At 40.7% G+C, this 23,612-nt stretch overlaps 1 protein-coding gene across 4 annotated transcripts in view; it reads left to right on the forward strand.

Annotated features, from left to right (window-relative positions):
* The window catches only part of AFF1 (ALF transcription elongation factor 1), a 199,330-nt gene that overhangs the window by 118,658 nt on the left and 57,060 nt on the right, over positions 1-23,612 (forward strand). For 3 of the 4 annotated variants that reach the window (XM_058667083.1, XM_058667086.1, XM_058667085.1), the window contains one exon: positions 22,702-22,746. In XM_058667083.1, the coding sequence (XP_058523066.1) occupies positions 22,702-22,746 (45 nt within the window). The remainder of the gene's footprint in view (positions 1-22,701; positions 22,747-23,612) is intronic. The other variant, XM_058667084.1, reaches the window with a different exon arrangement.

Below are 23,612 nucleotides of genomic sequence, written 5' to 3' on the forward strand. Positions count from 1 at the left end.
GCTCAGCTCTCACTGCTTTGGCCATTTGAGGAGTAAATCAGTGGGCTCTCTGTCTTGCCTTCTGTCTGTGAATCTGCCTTTCAAATAAAACCAAATAAATCTTTAAAAAGTGTCATTAATTTCCAAGGTTAACATTGTTGCATGTTCACATATTCCAGGAACTCTGTATGTAGCTATTTAGGTTTTTTATTTATTAAAATGTCTAGATTGACAATGTTCCTCTCGCTTCTTTGCATTTTGACTAAGATTAAGCATGGACTGACATATTCCTGCACAGAGTTTCAGAGGCCATACTATTAGTTTTCTCTTGCACTTCATTTCATTTTCTGTTGAAGCTTACCCTAGTTTGTGTTTGTATTTTCGCCCCTAACCCTGTGGTAATTTGTCAAGTCCATTCTAAGCTCCTTAATCCTGTGGTTGAAGGATTGTGTAGTTTAATGTTTTAATCTAGGGGCTTCAATATTAAGTAATTAGAGATCCTATTTCTATATCCTGCCTTTAAATAAATCATCTTTGGCTTTTCATTCCATTCTACAAATTCATATTAGATAAGAATTTGGAGCTTTAAGTGAACTTACATGAATTAGGAATGGATTCTGTGTCATATTTTTTCCAGCCATTCTTACAACCTTTCACTTTTTATGGAGCCTCTTTTTCTTCTGGCTTAGTTTTTTAAATACCCCAAAGCAAATTATTTGCTGTTACAGCTTATAGAATCCTGTAGTATTTACTTTCTCATTCTTCAGAACATGTGAATTGTGTAAGATTTTTTTTTTTCTATTAGCAAATATTTTAGCAATTCTTACCAAATCTTTAATATATGTGGTCTGACAAAGTACATGTATTGGGACTGGGCCTTCTCAGCACTGCACAGGCACCAGCAGCTGAGAAGGCCCAGTCCCGAAACATGTACTTTGTCAGACCACATATATTATGATTTTCCCTGTGGCTGAGGTTTCAGTCCAGCGATCTAGTAGAGGAGTCCACGGAGAAACCTCATCTGGTGTGACCTCAGATTTGACTCTTGTGTGCACCAATTAGTGTAGGGTCAGGTTCGGTCCTACACCTGCACTGGTCAGTGCCCATACTGATGGATGCAGCTACCTGGTCAGTTTAGCCCCTCTCCCCATTTCTCATGTGAACTGATGGGTGCTGAGGCCTAGACCAGCCTAAGCTGCCACAGGCCCAGTCTTCGTGCATGCCAGTGGGTACCACAGCCCGGTTGGGGTAACTCCCAACAACCTTTGCTAAGTCCACCCCCAGGCCTGGTTTTGGCATGTGCTGTGGCCTAGCTTGATGTGCCCTGCATTCCATCTGGTTCTTGTGCACACCCATGGGTCCCTACATCCCAACCCCCCGATGTGGCTCACATATAGGCTGATGTGTGCTGTTGCCTTGACCAGCCCTGGCTCTCATGATCATCAGCAGGCAGCCTAGCAGGGACTGTCAATTTTTGAAGTTCTTTACTAATTGACTAACTTAGAAGATGATGTTGGCTTCATGGCAGACAGTACGGCATTGTAGCGCTGGAAAACCTTAGGAAGGATTTTATACCTTGGCATGTTGCCAGTTTATTCCTCAGTCAGATGGGTCTGTTAGACCAAGTTATCCCTGTGAGGTGCTAAGAGCTGTAACTTGTAATGGCAGTAGTGGGAGTAGAGTTGAAATTTAAAGTGGATTATAGAAGAGAGACAGAATGTGGGCAGTGTTCCTGATGAGTATATTGCTAACCCGTATGTTGGTTTATCTGGTAGAAATGTAAGGTACATCTAGATGAGGGAGACCCCAGAATTGCAGTGATGATGCTCTAGGCTCATACAAAGCAGGGATGTGTGTTTGTGGTTATAGATTGTGGTTATTGAAATGCCAGAACAAAAATAAGCAATCGAGACCCTAGGCAAGGAAGGATAACATGTGCTTAGGGATTATCAAAATATTAATAAGTGGTGTGCCAAGGTCCTTCCCACCTAGCCTGGTGGCTTGGGAGCTAGACAGGCTTGCTTGCAAACAGCAGCCTTCTTGTGGTGGCTTTGCCTGCCTGTCCTTGGTGTTTCAGCATATAAAAAGGTAAATGATTTGAAATATTTTAGTGCTGTGCCCCTTTAATTTTTAGCATACTTGCTTATTCATTTCACTTATAATTGTCACAGAAACATCGCGAATTAGATTAGGCAATTACCATGAATCCCCACTGAATGTGCCATGTGAATAAGTCTTACAGCAGTTGCTGTGTTAAAGTGTAAGTAACCAATATATGGTTGTGAAGCACCCTGCTCTGAGTGCCAGTGCTCTGTGCTACAGAACATGGTTTATGTGGAATTAAGGATAATTGTCTTACGCTTTTATTTAATGTATTGATTCTCTGACTTTCTCTATAGTGTGGCGTTCATGTTGGCACCTGGAGGGAGGGTAGATCAGTTTTGATCTGGATGCGAAGGTAGCTTGCTCTGAGCCCATACATTTTTGCTTCTCTTCAGAGAGAAAGCCAGCATATGAGAATTCTTCAGTTCTTGTCATCTATAACGGTTCCCTCTGGCACTCAATTGACTGCCATCATTGCCCTCTTTACCTTCTATCTCAGAGGTCTGTTTCTTTGCTCCGTACGTTGAATGCCCACCCCTACTTTTTTGATTACATTTGCTCTCATTATTCACTTATTTCCTAATAATTTAGACTTAAAATTTTGGCATTTCCCAGCCTAACCACCAAAATACCATTTTTTTATTAGAGTAGTCTTAACTCTCGTGACTACTTTCTTTTTCCCTTCCTAGTCATGTCTTTGGAAACAGAAGTAGGTAGATTACTCCCTGCCTTTCTCCTCCCCAAACCATTGCCTCCTCTGTCACCAAGAGACACACAACAGTCCTAACACCTAATGGGTGATTTCAAGGAATGCTCTTGAGACCTCAGACTGCCTCTTATCTGTGATAACGACTATTTATGTTGTTCACTTTCACCTTCAACAATCTCCTCTTTGATTACCTGGAATTTCTCCTCTTTGGGCCTGTCTTAGCCTCCTGTGGAAGCTACCTTTCCTGCCTCTTTATTGGGCTCTGTCCTCAGCTGCCTTATTATTATTATTTTTACTTGATTTATTTATTCTTCATTAGAAAGATTTACAGAGAGAAGGAGAGACAGAGAGAAAGATTTTCTTTGCTTTACCCAGTGAGAATGTGATCAAATCATTATCCATTAAGAACTTTCAGGATACAAACCAGCATATCTGACTGCTGCTTTGCAGCCATCCTGCCGACAATACCCTCTTTCCCCACCGGCCTTTTTTAGATCATTTTTTCCCTTGGTACTCCTGTGACTCTGGACTGTAGTCTTCACACTTCTCCAGGTATCACAGTGTCTTTCTTCCTCCAGGCAGTAAACGTTTTGAGGGTATAAACCACTTGTGTCTCATTTGTTTGTTTGTTCTTTGTGCTTAGCACAAGTAGAGAATGAGACTCGGGCAGAATTGTCATGCTGTGCTAAGATTGAGTCTGTGTTTTTTGATTTGGAGTCTGAAAGATAATCTGAGTGTCTGGCTAAGCAAAAGAAAAATATGATATGGAATTGAATTTCCTATTTAGGACACTTGGCTGGCAAACACACTGCATATTCAACATTTTTTAAGGGAAATTGTTTTACCAGTTTGAACCACCCAGTGTTTCGTAATTCATTTTAGGCTTTCTTACATGTGGATTAAAAAATAAGCAGCTTTATTTATTCACAAGGAATTCTTAGTTGAATTCCATCTTTGTAATTGCTAGATTTTTCAGTGTTGAGTTTAGAGATTAATCAAATGATTTCATGCACCATAAAACTTGGAAAGGAATGATTTTTATGTATCTGTTTCTAAATTTTGCTTCTCTGCATTAAATAAAATACCAGGTTCCCTTTCGTGTATTTTTTAAGCATGATACATGGGTTAGAATTTCTGGTCATCTTAAAAATGGTTCCTAGGTATTTTGCCGTTGAATTAATCCTTTTTTGGGTGTGAGCCAACCAAGTTGAATGGGTCATTTACTCTTTTGGACTACAAGCGTATCGTTAACTGGTATCCTGGTAACTTAAGAATTACTGACCCTGAAAATTCCTGCCTAGCAAACTGAGCTTAATTTTCTCATAAAATTAACGATCTTGCAGTGGAAGTTAAAACAAAGCGTTGGGTCCTTTATCTCTGCTATAGATTCTAGTGAGCTAGATTCTAGAGTAAGGGAAAACACTGGTGTGATGTTGTAGACAGAGTTGAGTCTTTTATTACATATAAATCACCTGTGTTCATAGATTTGTTTCACGCAAGTCATATAAAATAGCTAGATTGTGGATTGTGTTGCCTGTTTGGTTCATGTTTGTTGTGTTCCATCAGGCTGAATGTGCCAATCTAGTGACGCAGGCTGTGGCAAAAATTTGTGCAGCAGAAAGGAGACTTTGACAATGAAGTGACAAAGTCACTTAATAAACTGTGTCTCCCCTCCAAACCTCTCCAGCAACCACACGTGTCAGAGGGCGTGTTGGGAATCTCTGTGAAAGAACTGAAGCTGTCTCTAATGTGTGTGTTACGTAAAGCTGCTGCTATGTTTAGAATACAAAGAGATTATTTTAAAAATGAGTGCATTTCCCAATCTGTTGTTTTTCCATTCTGCCTTTTGTGAGGGCAAGAAGTTTTTTTTTTTTTTTAATTCATTGATTACATTGTATTATGTGATACAGTTTCGTTGGAACTGGGAATCACCCCATCCCTCCCCCCGCCCTCCCCCCATGTGGAATGTTCCACCTTGTTGCATATCCACTGACCAAGTACAGTTGAGAGTGAGGGCAAGAAGTTTTAACAGCAGTCTTAGAATGGTGTCACCCACAGAGGGCAGCATCCTGAGCGATGTACGGAGTTACCAAGCTCTAAAAATTAGTACTAGGGAACTAGTACAGTTCATGGGGAAAGGGAATACAAGGTTATTTTGATATAAGTGACATTGTTAGATTATTTATCTGATTGAATGCGGAATAACAGAGAGAAGAAAAAGAATATGCATTTTCCATGAACTTTTTTGGAAACCTCTTTGCAGACTTGACATTAAAATCTGTTTTGTTTCTCTTCTCTCATTAATAAAAAAGAGGCATAACAGTCTTGTAAAACAACAGTTGGCTTGGGCCAGGTCACACTTACTAAGGCCCTGGTTCTCAACTGGCCCTCTTACTGCTTGGTTGTTCCTTAGAAATAATGGTAGTTTCAACAGTGAATAAAAATAGTTCATGTGATTGGTTCTCCCCTTGGATAGACCCAAGGTATGAGAACTGACATTAAATAAACACATTTTCCCAAAGACTAGTAATGAAATGTTATCTAAAAAAGCATGATTAATTTTTTTTTAAAGATTTATTCATTTTATTACAGCCAGATATACACAGAGGAGGAGAGACAGAGAGGAAGATCTTCCGTCCAATGATTCACTCCCCAAGTGAGCCACAACGGGCCGATGCGCGCCGATGCGATGCCGGGAACCTGGAACCTCTTCCGGGTCTCCCACGTGGGTGCAGTGTCCCAATGCATTGAGCCATCCTCGACTGCTTTCCCAGGCCACAAGCAGGGAGCTGGATGGGAAGTGGAGCTGCCAGGATTAGAACTGGCGCCCATATGGGATCCCAGGGCTTTCAAGGCGAGGACTTTAGCTGCTAGGCCACACCGCCGGGCCCAAAAAGTATGATCAATTTTAAAATTTTTGCAATTATGTGACACCAACCTACTTTGCTGCTTTTGACCCTGTGTCAAACTGCAAAAATTATTTTCTTAAAAGCTATCATGTATATGATTCAGGTGGTTATTCATATTTTAATTAAAGAAAAAAAAGTAGTAACAATGTCAGCCTGTTTTACAAATGAAAACTGTATAACATGGAGTCTTATCACAAAGTGGAATTCTGCTTCTTGCATGTGTAATGGGAAAATGGGTGCTATATCATCACCTTGGGGTTTACGTTACAGTGTGTGAGGTACAGAAAGTACATAATGCAGGTGCTGGCTTGGTATTGTAGCAAGCTGATCATCCACCTGTGGCACCGACATCCCACATTGGCTCTGGTTCATGTCCAAGCTGCTCCACTTTGGAGCCATGCTAATGACCTGGGAAAGCAGCAGAGGATGGCTCAAATCCTTAGGCCTCTGCTCCCACATGAGAGACTTGAAAAAGCTTCCGGCTTGTGATTTTGGACTGGCTCAGCTTTGGCCATGGCAGCCATTTGGGAAATTAACCTGCGGGTGACAGATCTTTGTCTCTTTTTTCTCTGTAATTCTGACTTTGAAATAAAAATCAATGAATCTTATAAAAGTATTTAAAAAGTGCATAGTGTAAAAGAATATCAATTCCAGAATTCTTTTGTGTCAAAACAATCTTCTAATTTCATTTTTCCTTGAATGTTTTCAAGTATCTTTTTAAAATTTTATTTATTTTTTATTGCAAAATCAGATATACAAAGAGGAAGATCTTCTGTTTGATGATTTACTCCCCAAGCGGCCACAACAGCTGGAGCTGAGCCAATCTGGAACCAGGAGCCAGGAGCTTCTTCTGAGTCTCCCATGCATGTGCTGGGTCCCAAGGATTTGGGACATCCTCAACTGCTTTCCCAGGCCATAACCAGGGAGCTGGATGGGAAGCAGGGTGTCGGGATTAGAAACGGCACCCGTATGGGATCCTGGGGTGTTCAACGCGAGGACTTTAGTCACCAAACTTCCATACCGGGGCCTCAAGTATCTTTTATGGGAAAATTACTTAACCTGTTAATCTGTTTTGTGTCTGTAAAATAGGAACAGTAGAATCTTATTTAAGAAAATGTACGTGGAAAGTTTAGATAATGTATGGATGGCATATAGCCACTGGATCTGCATCAGACTTGTCAGAATTATTTTGAATTGTCTAAATGTGTAAGTGTAAACAATTGACTTCTTTCCCTTAGACTCTGAAATTTTGGTATTGATTGATATTATTGGATAGAGCATGCTATTCATCCTGAAGAACAGGTATTGTGTCAAAAGCCTTAGAATGGAATAGATTTCAATGCCCCAGTGCATTGGTTAGGAAACCATAGTGTTTGGTTTTCCAGTGGAGTATCATTGTTCTTTGCACCTGCCACTAGTACTGATAAGTTTCATAGAAGAAGCTTTTGTCCTCTTGTTTTGCTTTGTGAAGTAAATTGTTTGACTTGTGAGTTGTCTTGCAAGTGTTCTGAACCCAGTTCTCGGGGGTTGTCAGCACTTTTCTAGTGGACAGCGCCATGACTCTTCCCTATTCCTTTTATACCCCTTTCCCTATAGCCCAGGATCCTAGTTTCTATTGTGTGTCCATATTCGTTAATCCAGAATTTCTTGTAGACATAATGTAGACACAGCTGTCATGTAGCTGATGACTTTTTCCATAGCCCAAGAGAATGGAGCTGTTTAAATTTGCCATGGGAGGTTTGTGTTAAAAAGTGGGACCAGTAGAATGGATTAAAGAAAAGGCAAACTGAGGATTTTGTGGCATGGTAAGATATTATAGTGATACAAGTCATGTGTTTTGTATTTAAATGTGCTGTGTTTATAGACACTGTTAAACTGTTTCCATGCAGTGAGCCTACTGATTGACACATGACAGAGCCGTAGATTGAACCTTGTATGTCTGATACAGATTTTGCTCAAGAACACTGTCCTATATGTTCAGAACCACTTTGGCTGAGCTCAGAGAATATCTTTTGAGATTTTCCCAGTTTCCAAAATCTACCTAAGTTTCTCCCTTCTACCATAAGAAAACATAATTGCGTAAGAATCACTGTATATGGCAAGTATTAAGTGGTGAATTTGAATGAAAAGTGGATTCTGGCATGTTGAGTTTTCCAGGTAGCTGAGTAAGTCCAGAAATTCGCACATGTTGCCGAGTTTCCTGGGCATTATTAAGCACAGAATCTGAGACTTACTGGATGTATTTGTAGTGGCAGTAAATAGATGATACTGCCTTTTCTACTGAGGCAGAGACTTGATGGGAGGAAAAAGGTCAGCCTACCCGTTGTAGCTGGAACTGAGTTCCTGTTACAATTTGTTTAAAAACATATGTTTCTGATATGTTAAAACTGGTTTGACTTACACTAAAAAGATTATAGCCTGATTTGTTTAAAGGAACAAAAAGTTTGTGTGACAGAATTTGAATGCATAAAACATGGTTCAGTTCTTAATACACTTTTAACTTCTTTATTACTCTGATTTTTGTTTCTCTGTCAATGTACAGATAAAAAGAAATATGATTTGCAGAACTAGAAAGCTGCCCATAGTTTTATTCTTTCATATTTTTCATTATGTGTAATATTATAGTATTATCAGCCACTTAAATGCTAATAAGTAACCTCAATATGATACTGTGATGACATATGAGGATATATATAGGCAGTAATTTTAGGAAACTTAGGATTATCTATTTCCATCCATACTCGAAATTCTTACCTGATTGTTCTTTTTTAGATTCTAAAATTCTTTTTTTCCACTGGTGTGTGTGTGTGTGTGTGTGTGTGTGTGTGTGTGTGTGTGTTTGTTCCCGAGGCTGGGCTGTATAATAAGAATATGAAAATTACTGCATTTCTCCATGAGTTATCTGTCATGCATATTGCTAATGATATATATGTGTGTTTATATTTCATGTACATCATTCTACTGATGTACACATTTATATCAGTATGATAAGAATAGTTTTTATGTATGTATTAAACATGCTCTGCGATGGAATTCCTTCTGAAGGACATAGGTAGCTGAATCAGAGTTTTATTTCAAGGTTATCGTGAAGTATAATTGTATAGACACACTACTTAACAGTTAAAGTGTAACAAGAGGTACTGCTGGTGACTTAGATATTTTCTTGTATGCAATTAGTTGCCTTATATCCTATAGATTTTTCTTCTTGCCTGGAAAGCTAAGATAAAGCCATTTTGAGATCTTTACACCCCTGGTTTTGTGAGGAGGTGGGAGGAGTGGACGGATTGCCCATTTTATATTGCCGTATGTTTTTAAACCTTGCATACGGTACTTTGCACAAGTCAAAACTGCCAAAGGGACAGATGTTGCCAATTTGAAATGTACAGGGGGAAGGGAAATATTGCTAAGCAACGGTGTACTTGAGAGAGCCTTTTTAGGAGCAAAGCCAGGGGAGTTGTTCCTGTGAGCACTCCTGCTTTAGGCTCGGAGTGAGGGAAGAGAATCAAAGTTCTTTCCTGTCGGGGCCGCACAAAACACAGTTACCTAGTGCCACGGTGAGGGCTGGCAGAGGGATGTGTGAACACAGGAGAACTTTTTTGCCATGCGGAAAAGTAGTAAGCCATGTTCATGGAACTAAGTGCCCCACAGTGCACAGCCATCCCGCAGTAAGTACTGAGCCTGAGGTTCAGGTTGGGATGATGCAGGGAAGGGAAACAAGGCAAGAGTGCAAGGTCTCCTTTTCCCTCCCCTCCCCTCCTTTAGGGTTCAGCATTACAGAGGAGAGGTTTAGTGTTGCTGTGTGCATGACCTTATAAACAAATAAGCCTTGCAGCCACAGGTATTCAGCTCCTCCCTTGTCCCCTCCCCTTGTATACACTGGGTAGGCAACAGACAGGTGATGTGTAGTGTGGCTTTTTTTCTTGAGCTACCACTAGAGACTTGGAATGCCTCTTGAGATTTTTCTGATTGGTTGGATCCTGAATGCTTTCTTCTTTCCTTCCTCCCTCTTTTCTTGAAATAGTGGGAGTAACAGTAACAAAATTATTATGTTACCATTTTGTACATATAGGAGATGATGATGTATTTTCCAAAATATATATTTGACAAAATATTTTGAAGACATTAACAACATAAACGTTAAATAAACGACTCGTTACAACTCAAGACCTGTGCTTCCATCTTTCAGTCTTGGTCATAAATTTCTTAATCACTCTGAAAATGTTGATGGCTGCTTTTATTTTCCTGCCTTGAAGTTGCAAATGAAACATTTGCATTTTAAAAGCCAGAGAGAAACAGAGATGGAGTGTTGTATGTACATGCGTACTCCAGCATATGCAACATGTATCTGTGTACATGTACTTGTATCAAAGTAATTTTGTCTTGATTTACGGCAGTGCTACATAATTTTAGTCTAATTTTTAGAAATAGGGGCGCTGCTACCCATGTTTTCACATACAAATATTGATGATTTTTGCTAGCTTAGGAAAATTTTAAAGTAATCTTACTTTCAGTACAGGCAGCTTGTAATAGAGAATGTCAGTGAACATCTAACTTTATGATTTCATTAATTTATTCAACATAGTTTGTGATCACCTAGCTTATACAAGTCTAGAGTGTAAATTTATGTGATGAAAACTCAGTAAGAGAAGATGGTATTTTTTCCCCTCTAAGGATATAATTTCCTTACTTTTCAACTGAAGTTATAGTGAACCCTCTTGTGTCAACCACAACACAGCTTAGAAATTGGCCAAAAGCAATGAGAGAGAACACCTCCAAGTTGTTATATAGTTCAAATGCTTCCCTAATTTACTTGCCTATAGGTAGTAACTTTTTGGCTTCTTTTCCCAGGAATTATGTCAGAAAATGAGTAAGAGGATCTGTGTATCCCTAGACTTTGAATGCAACAAGTACTTTTTTTTCCTGAAGATCAGATCCTACTTAAGTCCAGAAAAACACTAATGTTGATGTTGTTCTACTCTACAAAGAGATTTTCAGAGCTTTTTGCTAAGAACACTGTTTAACATTAAGATGCCTCTCTTTACAGGTTCATTTAGTGTGTTATTCATACCAGTGCACATGGTAGGCAGCATTATTGTGACTTTATAATAATATTGCCTTTTTATTGGAGGATGTTGTTATATACCAGTCAAGTTGAAGGGACCGTAACAGTTTTTGTTTGTTTGTTTTTTGTTTTTTACCGGCACCTGTTCGCTACCTGTATCCCAAGCTGGCAATGTGATTGTGATATTAAGAAGGAGCACGAATGGGCTCTAGGAGCCTTTTCCCACGGGCTGTTTGCCAGGTGTACGTAATAGTCAGGAGGGCCGCAGTTGGATTATTATACAACTGAGACATCTTATGCTTTTGCTTTTGCCCCTCCTGTATCATAAGGAGAATTTTCCAAGGATTTGCCTTTGTTGTTAGAATGGTGGCCTTGTTCTTGTATTACCCCTTCTCTGGCACATAAAGTCAGTATTTGGAAAAGTGTAGGAAGAAAGAAAACAGAAAAGGCTGAGAGAAGATTGAGTTTTGTGATGAATGTGGTTGGGTTATGTTGTACCTTAAACACTTGGAAGGTTGAAAGGCTGGGAATAGGCCAGGCTAAAGCCAGGAGCCCAAAACTCTGTCTGGCTCTTTTAAATGGGAGCAGGGCCCAAGGACTTGGAACTGTCTTTCACTGCTTTACTCAGCACATTCTAGTAAGCTGGATTTGAAGCAAAGCAGCCAGGACTCGAACTGATGCTCCAATACGGGATTCTGGCATTGTAGGCAGTAGCTTAGATTGTTACACTGCAAAGCCTGCCCCAGTAAGTCAGTTTATTGAATGAAATTTGCTGAAGTTTAATGTGATTTGGCTATATTTTCAGGCCAAAGTTATATAGAAAAATAATGCAGTACAAGATGATTAAGATTACCTGAGATTTGATGGGATTGCTAGTCTTATTTTTTCCCCACATATTATGACTCAATCTGCATTTTGATGAGTTTTTTTTTTAAAGATTTATTTATTTTTTTATTACAAAGTCAGATATACAGACAGGAGGAGAGACAGAGAGGAAGATCTTCCATCTGATGATTTACTCCCCAAGTGACCACAACGGCCAATGCTGCGCCGATCCGAAGCCAGGTACTTGGAACTTCCTCCAGATCTCCCACGTGGGTGCAGTGTCCTAAAGTCTTGGGCCATCCTCGACTGCTTTCCCAGGCCACAAGCAGGGAGCTGGATGGGAAGTGGAGCTGCAGGGATTAGAACCGGCAGCCCATATGGGATCCCGGGGCTTTCAAGGCGAGGACTTTAGCCGCTAGGCTATTGTGCTGGGCCCCATTTTGATAAGTTTTGAGAAAGCAAAATAGTGTCTTAAATTTTAGTGTTACGTGATAGTATTAAATATTTACAATCATTCATAGTGTTCTGATGATAGATGAATTGTACATTTCCAGGTTGGTTTATTTCTGTCTGGCTGTTACTTAGCAATAATGTGACTGGGAGAGAAAAAAAAGGGACTTGTTTTTCAGAATAAGAATGTGAAGGGCAGGCTCATTTGTTTGCTGTCTCTGTTTAGTGTTTTTTCCAGTATCATAAATCCCTGGGGTAGCTTCCTCAGAGTATAAGTGACTAGCCTACCATCACTTCAGTCCTTTTATTCTTTTCCATGCCCTTCTCCTCCCTTCCTTGCCCCCAGTTTGTGTTTTTTCATAATCAATACCAGGAGACAGTCAACTAAGACCTAGACCTGAGGACGCTGTTGAGATTACTGCTGGAATAAATCCAGGAAAGAAAAATCTTTATTACTTTTCAGACAAAGCATGGATTAAATGATTTACCTTATTTCTATGATTATAGTTTCTTTCAACTTCATCCAATAACTGGTGGAAAGATTGTTATTGATTGATTGATTGATTGATTTTTGGTCCTAATGCCTCTGTTATCTTAGCCTTTGCTCAACCATTAAAATGTGTAGGCATTCTGAGAAACGTAGAAGGAGACTGCATAGTTCTTGAGCGTTTTAGTACCAGTGATGTCTGATAGATGTGTTTTCTTAGGGAGCAGTAAGGCAGGTGTAAAATCCTGTCCTGGTAGACAAGGCAGTTTAAAGGTTGTTTAGTTTCTTAATCATTCCTTCGTATGATATTTGAGATTGTGTGTGGGTGTGTGTGTGTGTGTGAGAGAGAGAGAGAGAGATGGGGAGCGGGAAGGTGATTGAAATGTCTAGTGACAGCATTGTCACACTGCAGTTTCGCACCTCTCCTGCGTTGAAATATTCTAGTTGAAAGGCTACTCCTGCTATGCAAATTGAGGTGCCTGCTGAGAAAAGAAAAATTTGATTTCTTCAAAAAATGTGTTTTGATAACTAGTATTAGTTATGGAAGACTTGAGACTTGAAAGAACTTGTTGGTTTATTACTGTAATGGAACCGGCATCTAGATATCCTTTTTTTTTTAATGGTGCAGTTTTTTAAGTAGTACCTTTGAAGCCATTCCCTTTTTTGTGTGTTATTTTTTCATTTTTTATTATATTTTTGACAATCTTTACATAGTTAATTAGGGTAAGAAGGTTCAAGGGCTATAGGAAAGTGGGTAAGACTGTTATTTCCATATTGTTTCCTTCATGTATTTGAGGTAAAGGGGGATATTGAGGGAGAAACCCCACCTAGTTTCCCACCCACCCCAAGTCCCGGATGTGGGGCATGCTCTGAGATACTTGCTCAAGTGGTTTTGATAGTTTACCAGTTATGAATCGCTGCCAATCTCGCCACTCCAAGCACGATGAGGTCGTTGAAGAATCCACTGATTGACATAGTCCATATAGCTGAGGTGGTTACTTGGCTTGTTCTGTCTTCTGTTGCTTTTGCATGAACTGGTGTTCAGTGCTGTGTTATATTTTTATTTTGAATTTTTGAAAGGCCATTCCTACTAAAGCATTCATAACCGCTCTGCCCACAGTGAGCTTAATGAGGTCTCATGCAGTCTTCTTAAAGGCACAGTTTTTAGAATTTTTTAAAACTTGAGGCCATTGAGGACTTTCTGTTGAATGGTAATGGATCACAGCCAGCGGTTAGGAAGGTGGTGAATAACAGATTAGATATACTTACTGTCAAATATTAAGTTTTTAGCATTTAGCTAGATACTTTGTTTTTAAGTGAGTTTTAAGCCCATACCAGTTGGGCTTAACACATTTACCCTGCCCGGTGCAATAGGCTAGTGGCTAAAGACCTCAGCTTGCACACACCGTGATCCCATATGGGTGCCAATTTGAATCCTGGCAGCCCCACTTACCATCCAACTCCCTGCTTGTGGCCTGGGAAAGCAGTCACGGACAGCCCAAAGCCTTGGGACCCTGCACCCATGAAGGAGACCCAGCAGAAGCTCCTGGCTCCTGGCTTCTGGCTTCAGATCAGCTCAACTCTGGCCATTGTAGCCACTTGGGGAGGGAACTATCTGACGAAAGATCTTCCTCTCTGTCTCTCCTCCTCTCTGTGTATCTAACTTTCCAATAAAAATAAAATCTTTTTTTAAAACCCAAATAATTTAGACTGAAAACGTTACTGCACATAGTGTGCTAAGTTTGTTTTAATAGGTATTGCTTCATATATGGAAACCTTGAAAACATACTAAAAATTACAAGCCGTATATGATCTCAAGATATTTAGTAGTAGTAAAATCAGTGAAGCAACATTTTCGTTATTGGCTTGCATATTTGTATCACGTGTTTATAATTACCACTTTGCCTCTCCTTTTGTCTTCCCCTCTGTAATTTTAACTTTAAAAATAGATAATTTTTTTTAAATACAAGAAGTAAGAAGAGAATTTTAAAGATAAAAATCTTGCCTCTTCTTTATTCCTTCGCCGCTTAGTTTTCCTCCCTGGAATTGATGTTATTTTTTGACCATTTACCCAATGATATTTTAGGCACAATATAAGTAATTCTACATACATGTGCTTTTCTCACTGGGACTTCCCTATACAAACACTGACATATAAATACTTTTTTTTTCCTACCTAATAACATTTCACTCCCCAAATGGTAGCAAAGGAGCTGGGCTGATCTGGAGCTTGAAAGCTAGGAGGCTGTTCAAGGTTTCCCACATGGTTGCAGGGGCCCAAAACCTTGGGCCATCCTCTGCTACTTCTCAGGCCATTAACAGGTAGATGTATTGAAGTGGAATACTTGGAACTAGAACTAGTGCCCATGGGATTCCAGCACTGCAACTGGGCGATTGGATTGCTACACCACTGTGCCAGCCCCAGAAGTTTAAAAAAAGTTCGTTTTTTTTTTTTTTTAATTTGAAAGGTAGAATCATAAGAAATAGAAAAATCTTGCATCCTTTGGTTCATTCCCTAAAAGCCACGGTAGCCAAGGCTGGGCCAAGCCAAAGCCAGGAGCTTCTTCTGGATCTCCCTTGAAGGTTTAGGAGTCCAAGCACTTGGGCCACTTGTACTGCTTTCTTCGCAAGTTAGTAGGTAAATGCTGTACCACCACACTGGCCCCTGTTGGCTAAATAGCTGATGTCCTACCACAGGTTTGAGAGGGAAAAGGGTTCCAGGGAGTGTCAAGAAAAGTGTGATTGCTCTCACTAGCAGAAGTAAATGAATAGTGAGTATGCACTGAAGACTGTAGCAGTGCCACAAAGTAATGTGTTTGAGAAAGCATACTGTGGTAATTGTTGTAATAATGCAGCTTTAAATGGAGAACCTACTGGAATGTTTTCGAATGCTATCCCACTATTAAAGAATATCTTGGTAATGTTACCATTGTGTGTGTCTTTATCACTCTCTTTTGACAGTTTTTAAAATCCCATGTTTTCACATTTGACCTTCGTACCACCCCAGTGAAAAGGATAGCTTTGTTAATATTATCTCCTGTTACAATAAGGTTGACTCTTATCCAAGATTGTGGAAGTGGTCTTAAGCAGACCCAGCCCTAAGATCCTCTTTAAGCTGTATTTGTGCTCCTGGATTTCCTGGCTAGTGATAACTAAGCATTTTAGAAGCCAAGCATTGTTATAAAAATGCTGCTCTGTTGAAACATGAGAGACAAAAAACATAATTTCAACAGCCTCCCTGTCTCGGGGGAGGGGAGGTTGTATTTCCTTCATCCAACTCTTCTTAGCTTATTAAAACAAACTGTTTCATGCCTAGAAGACATTTACTAGCATTTTATTTCGATTTCAGTGCATTTCCTTAGGATTATGCAACGTCATTCTAGACAAGTGAGAAATCAGTCGGAGGCCCGTGTTGCTTGCTGCCTTTTCTGGTCTGAACCACATGCAGTAGAAAAAGGCATTTAAATCTGAATCCCAAAATGTTTCTCTATAAAAACAAAAAGGAAATACTGTTCTTTAGAACATGACTTTGGTCATATCCATAGCAACTGGAATCACATTATTTCCTGAAATATATTTGTCCTTGTATAAATTTTGAAGTTTTTGGAATGTCAGTATGACAGTTTTGCTAAGGTGTCTCAGCCACTGATAATGTTTATTGTGACCTTGAGCATGGAGCTTAATTTCTGTAGGCTTCTTTTTTTGTAATTGAGGATGATACCTACCAACCTTAATATGAGAATTAAGTCTATCGTACTGCATAATTCCTTTAGACAGCCAGCTTGATTTCAGTTTTGTGTTTGTTTTAATAGGGATGTATCTTATAGCTGATGCATATACTTAGTGTAACTTCCACCTCAACCCTCAAGCTGATGATTGATATTGCAAGCAGTGAAATCAAATTTAGGGAACAATAATAGGTAAAGAATTTAATGCAATGTCAAGTATGGCATGCATTCAGTTAGTAGCTGCTCTCATTTATTTTAATTCAGTTGAATTAGATTCTTCTGTTAAGGGCATACCCCTGTGGGCAAGTGAGATCTTTGCTGGGGTATTTCTCTAAATATAGAAAACCAAGTGTCTGACGTGTCTGCATATAGGTGGGAGGGGAGTACTGATCTCTAGGAACCCAGCTGATCAAGTTGGGAGACCAAGTTGAGATCTGTGGTCCTGAGTGTCTGCCTGACTGAAGGAGAACTGGACTGGGAAGGACTTGGAGAGTAGGTATCAATTTTTGCAACTGTAATAGATGATTTTTTAAATTATCTCTTTTTAAAATTTCAATATTTATTACAAAAGTGAGCAGGTTGCAGACCAGTGTGAGCCTCAGGTTACAATGGAGAGGTTTCTCATGGGGTGGGGGAGGGAACAAGTTGAGGGGTGAGTTCAGTGTTTCAGTTTTCCTTTTTATGTCTGCAGGTGGGGGCAGTGGGGAGAAAGGGAGGTGCACCACTCCATGCTCTGTGTCATCTCCTAGGTACAGAGATGGTCATTTGATGTCACTTTAGAGAACCCAATGAGAAGAAGGAATGTTCCGAAGGTGTCACTGAGTGGCCTTAATTGTTCCGAGAAGTCTTAGGCTTGGTTCCACCAGAGTTGCAAGATTCTTTTCAGGACCAGTTGGATGCCCTGTGTGTCCACAGACCCAGGTATATGGTGTAAAACCTCCCCTGGTGTGTTGTTCAACCCATCCTTCTTTCCATCCGTGAGAAAGTACTTGAGGCCCTCTGTGGGCTTAGCTGAGCTGACTGTCTTGTATTTTGTGTGCCTCTGGGTATGTTCTCCATTGCACACACATCAGTAATTGGGGTGGCCCAGCCCTGCAACATGTGCTGCAGGATCAGACCTATGTATCTGATTCCCTGATCAGGGATTGACCACAGCAGTATAGTTGTTGGGGAGCCCCCTAAGAACCCTCACCTGGGAAATTCTCAGATCTGGCTCTCAAATGTGCCAGCTGGTGCAGGGTCAAGCTCAGCCTACTCCTGTGCCAGTCAATGCACATATCCAGTGGGTGCAGCTGGGTGGCCAGTCCCACCTCACAGCTCCGACTCTCATGGAAACTGGCAGGTGCACATCTGTCAACAGGTGCTGTAGCCTAGCTCGGCTCACCCCCAGTGTTGGGTCTGTCATGTGCCAGCAGGTACTGCAGCCTAGCATGGGTCTCCCCAAAGTCCCCCTACCTAGTCTACCCCCATTTGTGGTTCTCCCACCTGGTTGGCAGGAACAGCAACCTAACCCAGATCAGACTGCCTCCAACCTCGGCTTTCCTCTGAGCCAGTGGGTACTGTAGCCGGGCATAGCCCTGCCCACCCCCATGCCCAGTTCTCATGTGCACTGGTGGATGCTACAGCCTAGCCCAGTGTGGGTTGTCCTCTGTCCCAGTTATAGCTGACAGACGTTGCAGCCTAGGCCATCCCATCCCTCAGTTCTCCAGCAGACCAGTTGATGCTGTGGCCTAGTATGGACAATTCCAAATAACCCCTACCAGGCCCACCCTCAATCCCAGTTCTTGAACATTGTGGCAGGTGCTATGGTTCAGCCTGGCACAGCCTACCTCCAGCCCCCCAGTTTTGTGTGTGCTGGTGGGTCTGTGACCTAGTTCAACCTGACTCACCTTCAGTCTAGCTCTTGCCAGTGGGTCCTGCAGCCTATCCCAATCTGGCCTGACCTGCGTGCCCGTCTCCTTGCTTTTATGTGTGCACTAATGAATGTCTGCTCTCAGCCATGGCTTCTGTGTGCCTTGGTCTGACCCAGAGAAGCCTCCTGATTTGCCCCATCCAATCAATCTACCTGATGCCATGCCCTCCAGATTGTTTGCCAGTGCAGTAGCTTGGGTCCATGGAAACTCCGAGTAAAAACCCCCAGTAAATACATGTCAAACAAGTCCCTGGGGTCCCCATTCCCATATATGCACAGACTCCCCGCCCTGGGCCATGCGCAACCCCACCATGAGCCCTGTGCTTGCTGGGGTTGAAGGCAGCCCCATTCAGTATGACTTAATCCCTTGTTCTTTAAGAGAGATCTTATTTATCTCAGCTGGTTTCAGAGGCTTGGCCAGGACTGTTTGTTCTAGAAGGACCCTGCCTGTATTCAGTAGCAGTAGCTGTACTCAGCAGGATCCCTGTGGGGAGTGGTAAAGGAAGGGATTAGGACTGGGATGGTTTCCTCAGCTACCACTCCCCTTTTGGAAAGTTTCCTTCCAGGGACAGACTTGAAGGTGCCAAGTTACGCTTTACAAAACAAGTCAGCTTGTCCTTACAGATCTTTCTTTGTAAAGACCTCTAGGCTGTCCAACTTGTCTAACAGTGGAGACAGGATTCTCAGTGAAGTAGAACATAAAATAAGATCACACTATCTTGCACTATGCTCCTCTTTTGAAAATGTAGATATGTGATTGTGACTTGGTATACACAGTGGCACTTAAACATAAAGAGGTGTTAACTCTTTCTTGCTTATGCTCAAAGAGTTCAAAGTGTGTGTGGTAGATATGTGTGTGGAAAAGGAACATAGAAAGCAAATATGGGAAATGCTGACATTTGGGAAGTGTGGGTGAAAGGTTTATGAGCATTGTTTTTACTATGTTTACAGGGTTTGGGTTTTCTTTTTTGGGGGGTATGTGTGAGTAAAGTTCTTTCTGAAGAAAGGGTTAAATCTGCATGCAAGCACAAGAATATAAAAATAGAATGAGAAGTTTAATTTGTCACATATCCCTATGAAAGATCTTCAAAACTGACAAAATGTATATTATAAAATAAATATTCATGAACTTAACATTTTTGTGCACAAGCAAACCTTTTTTTTTTTTTTAAAGATTTATTTGCTTCTATTACAAAGCCAGATATACAGAGAGGAGGAGAGACAGAGAGGAAGATCTTCCGTCTGATGATTCACTCCCCAAGTGAACCGCAACGGCTGGCGCTGTGCCGATCCGAAGCCGGGTACCTGGAACCTCTTCCGGGTCTCCCATGTGGGTGCAGGATCCCAAAGCTTTGGGCCGTCCTCGACTGCTTTCCCAGGCCACAAGCAGAGAGCTGGATGGGAAGTGGAGCTGCTGGGATTAGAACCGGCGCCCATATGGGATCCTGGTGCGTTCAAGGCGGGGACTTTAGCCACTAGGCCACGCCGTCGGGCCCCACAAGCAAACCTTTTAATTACGTTTTCCCGCAGATTGTTTGAAAATCTATATCATATTTATTAATTCTGAATAGCATACTGCTGCATAGATAAACTGTAAAGGTATTTAACTATACTTCCATTGCTGGGTATCTGATAATTCCAACCATATCTTCATGATATGGAAATGGAATTCTTGTTCCCTGTTGAAACCACCACATTTCCATAATGGACTTGTAGGAAAAAAATCTCAATAAACTAAAGAACTAAGACCTTATTGAAGTGGCCTAAATATGGCTGTTTAGTAGTTACTAATCGATAATAAGCCTTCAAAAAATGTCTTCAGTTAGTCTTGGTTCATCCCGTGTAATAAAACTGTTTTAAAGCAGTGAATGTTTTGGTAGCATGAAACATCTGCTGCAGTGTCGGCTGCTTGATTGAGGATCTGAAAGTGTCTTGAAGGCAGAGCTCTCTGACCTCATTCTGTTGGAAATAGCAAGCGGATCCTTTTTGCCTTAGTTCCGATATGTTTCACTATTCATTTTGCATATTTTCACTGGATTCTCATTTGTTTTCTAACAGATAGGACAAAAGGAACATTTGGGTAGTTTCATCTCCAAATTTAATTTTTTTCCTAATGAAGTGTGTAAAAAATAAAATTTTTCTCTTACATAAAAATGGCAAGTCATTTCTGGGTCTGATGTTAGTAATAAAATAGGGTATTAATCTTTGGTCTGGATTTTAAACATTCTTTAACAATGTGAACAAGTTAAAATTAGGTCTGATTGTTTACATGCATAATTTAAGTTTGGACTCCAATGGGCCCAGCAGATATAAGGGATACCCTTGATTTTCTTCAGTTATACTTCCAAAAATGCTGGTCGCAGCTCAGCAGAAACAAACTGCAAATATTCCAATGAAACCATTTCCAGGACATTTACCTGTTTTACAGATAGGTCTAGGAAGATAAAATCACATTTGAATTTTGCCACATCCTTTAGATTGAGTTACAGGGTGGGTGGTGTGACTGTCATATGCTTATTACTTTCCTTCTTCCTGAAAGTGCACTGGAATGAGAGACAGGCTAGGTTTATTAACCCCAGCCATGAAACAGCAGTCAATGCTGTATCAAATGTTGCTCTTAAGTTAGCTGGGCAAAGACTCCTATTTCATCTATTCTAGCTGTGAGGTAGACTCTATTCAAGTGCAAGGAAGAGGAGTGCTTTACCTAGCTGTGGCAACAATGTGCAAGGTTGTACAGTGCTTGCTATGCTATTTCCAGGCCCCTGGCTCATGCTTTGACACAAGAGCAAGCATTACTTTTCCATTGAAAACCACAAAGTCATGCATATAGTCCAGGAAAGGTACTTTAGTGTGTTTAACTTTACTGTTTTTGTTTGTTTGTTTGTTTATTGGTTTGAGCTCCAAGGTACATAGTCTGTGAAATGACAGTCACTAGGCCTTGTTTCTAGTGGTATAACCAACAGCAGATTTCACTTGCTTGCTAGGATAAAAAAGATATAGTGTTTTTTCTGTTTTTCCTCCAAGACATGAAATAATTAGACTGCTGTCTCTTAGAATCTTGCTCATGGAAAATTTTGCATACATGTGTAATATAGTTGACTGAAGATAGACTTATAGACATCTGTAGAATGAATTTGGAGAGGTTAGACTATTTGAAAATCAGGAAGTTATCCTTGATTGAACTTTGACCTGATGGTGGACCCTTTGAAGTGCTTGATGATGACTTTGACTCAGCGTTCGTTTCACTTGGCTCATTATTCAGACATCGTGACTTTGAGGTAGCTGACTGTAACACATATTTTAATCTCTGCTTTGTTCTGTTGTTGCTACATATTGTTTCCTTATATTTACTGATTTTCTTATTTTTTAAAAAAATTATTTAAATTTTTTTGGAAAGGCTGAGTTACAGAGAGATTGATCTTCTATTCACTGGCTCATTACCCCAAAGGGCTGCAACAGCCAGAGCTGGGCTGATCCAAAGCCAGGGATCATAAAGAGCTGCTGGGTCTCCCTTGTGAGTGCAGGGACCCAAGCACTTGGGTTATTCTCCACTACTTTCCTCGGCTATTAACAGGGAGCTGAATCAGAAGTGGAACAGCCAAGACGAAAACCAGTGCCCATATAGGATGTTGGTGCTGCAGGTGAAGGATTAGCCTATTAATAGGGATCCCTAACTTTTATTTATTTGAAAGATAAAAAGTGACAGAGAAATGGGGCTAGCTTTGTGTTCACAGTGAGTTAAGCTGCCACCTGCAGTGCTCGCCTCCTATATGGATGCCAGTTCTTGCCCCAGCCACCCCACTTCTAATCCAGTTTCCTGATAATGGCCTGAGAAAGCAGCAAAAAAATGGCCCAAGTGGTTAGGCTCTTGCCACCCACTTGGAGACTGAAGAAACTCCTGTCTTCAGCTTTTCCCAACCGTGGCTGTTGAGGTGATTTGTGGAATGAACTGACAGATGAAAGAACTCTTTCTTCCCTCTCTATAATTCTACCTTTCAAATAAATAGATAAATAAATCTTACAGAGAGAAATGTCCCAGTTGCTGGATCACTCCTCAGAGAGCCTACAGTTGCTGGAGCTGGATGGAATGAAGACAATGGCTAGGAACTCAGTACTGGTCTCCCGCATGGGTGGCAGGGACCCAAGTACATGAGCCATCACTGCTGTCTTCCAGTTTGTATGTTAACAGGAAGCTGAAACTGTAAGCAGAGCTGGGACTTACATCTAGCACTCCAATATGGGATGCAGGCCTTCTGAGTGGCATCTTAGCCACTGTACCAAGCATCCACACCCATTATTCTGTAACATATGTACTTTCTTTGAAAATTTTCTGTTTGAAGGGCACAGTCTGCCACTGTTGGCAGCATTACTATTTCCTTCCAATATGGTCAGGCTGATCCCCTGCTCCTTTTTATATATAATGGAAAGTTCTAACACTTAGCTGGTAAAGTTAGACACAAAGGTGAGCCCACCTATGAGAATGTTGTGCCATCTTTGACCTGTTCTGTACTAATATTTTCCTGCTTTTCATTTTCAGCAGACTTATTCCAATGAAGTCCATTGTGTTGAAGAAATTCTGAAGGTAAGTTCATTGTTAACTATTTTTCATTTGAAGTAGTTTTTAGTGAGAGGCATTTACACTCATTCTGCCATTTCTACCCACCTTTAAATAGCCCCCCCCCCCCCCCCCCCCGCCTCACTCCCCATCCACACATATAAACTTCTAGGAGCAAAATAAAACAAAATAACAAATGGAGACTTGAAGCATTATTCAGTTTTCTAGCAGATTGTATTGATTAAAGTGGAGTGTATAGACTGTCAGCCTCTTGGATCAGAATTTTATGACATCTCAACTTTGGCTGTCCACAGTCGCTGGAAAGTTGCTTGCTTCCCAGAGAGGCAACCCCTGCATTGATGTGGCAGGGGAAACACAAGCTATTAAATCACACTTGATTGATATATCATGCTGTTTTATAGATGATGCCTTGTATGGCAGCCAATGAAGTCATGAAACTTAAAGGTATAAATATAGTGGGAAGTAAATGGACATCTTTAGAGGGTTTGTTTGTTTCTGTGTATTAACACTGTGTCATGAGCATTTGTGCTCCTTCAGATATATCAGTGAGTATGTTACCAATTTGTTCAGTGTTTCTTGCACAAGGGTGACAGATTCCTTCTATTCAGCTTGGGACTTGGGGCAGTGTATAAACTCTCTTGATTTGGCTTTTCTTTTTATCAGAAAAGGATTAGATAAACTATTGTGTTTATTATTTTGGCTTTAATTCCTAGATCAAACTTCCTTTCAGTGTGCTCACATGCAATCATTGTAATAACTGAGGATTTGGCGTATTTGTTTTGTATCCTTTCTGTATGATTTTAATTTGCTTCCATGTCAACTTGGTTTATTTACTAATTGAAAGAGTTAGACTCTTCCCGTTTCTTGTTTTG

This window comes from Ochotona princeps, chromosome 7 (assembly GCF_030435755.1).
Source record: "Ochotona princeps isolate mOchPri1 chromosome 7, mOchPri1.hap1, whole genome shotgun sequence".
Lineage (NCBI taxonomy): Eukaryota > Metazoa > Chordata > Mammalia > Lagomorpha > Ochotonidae > Ochotona > Ochotona princeps.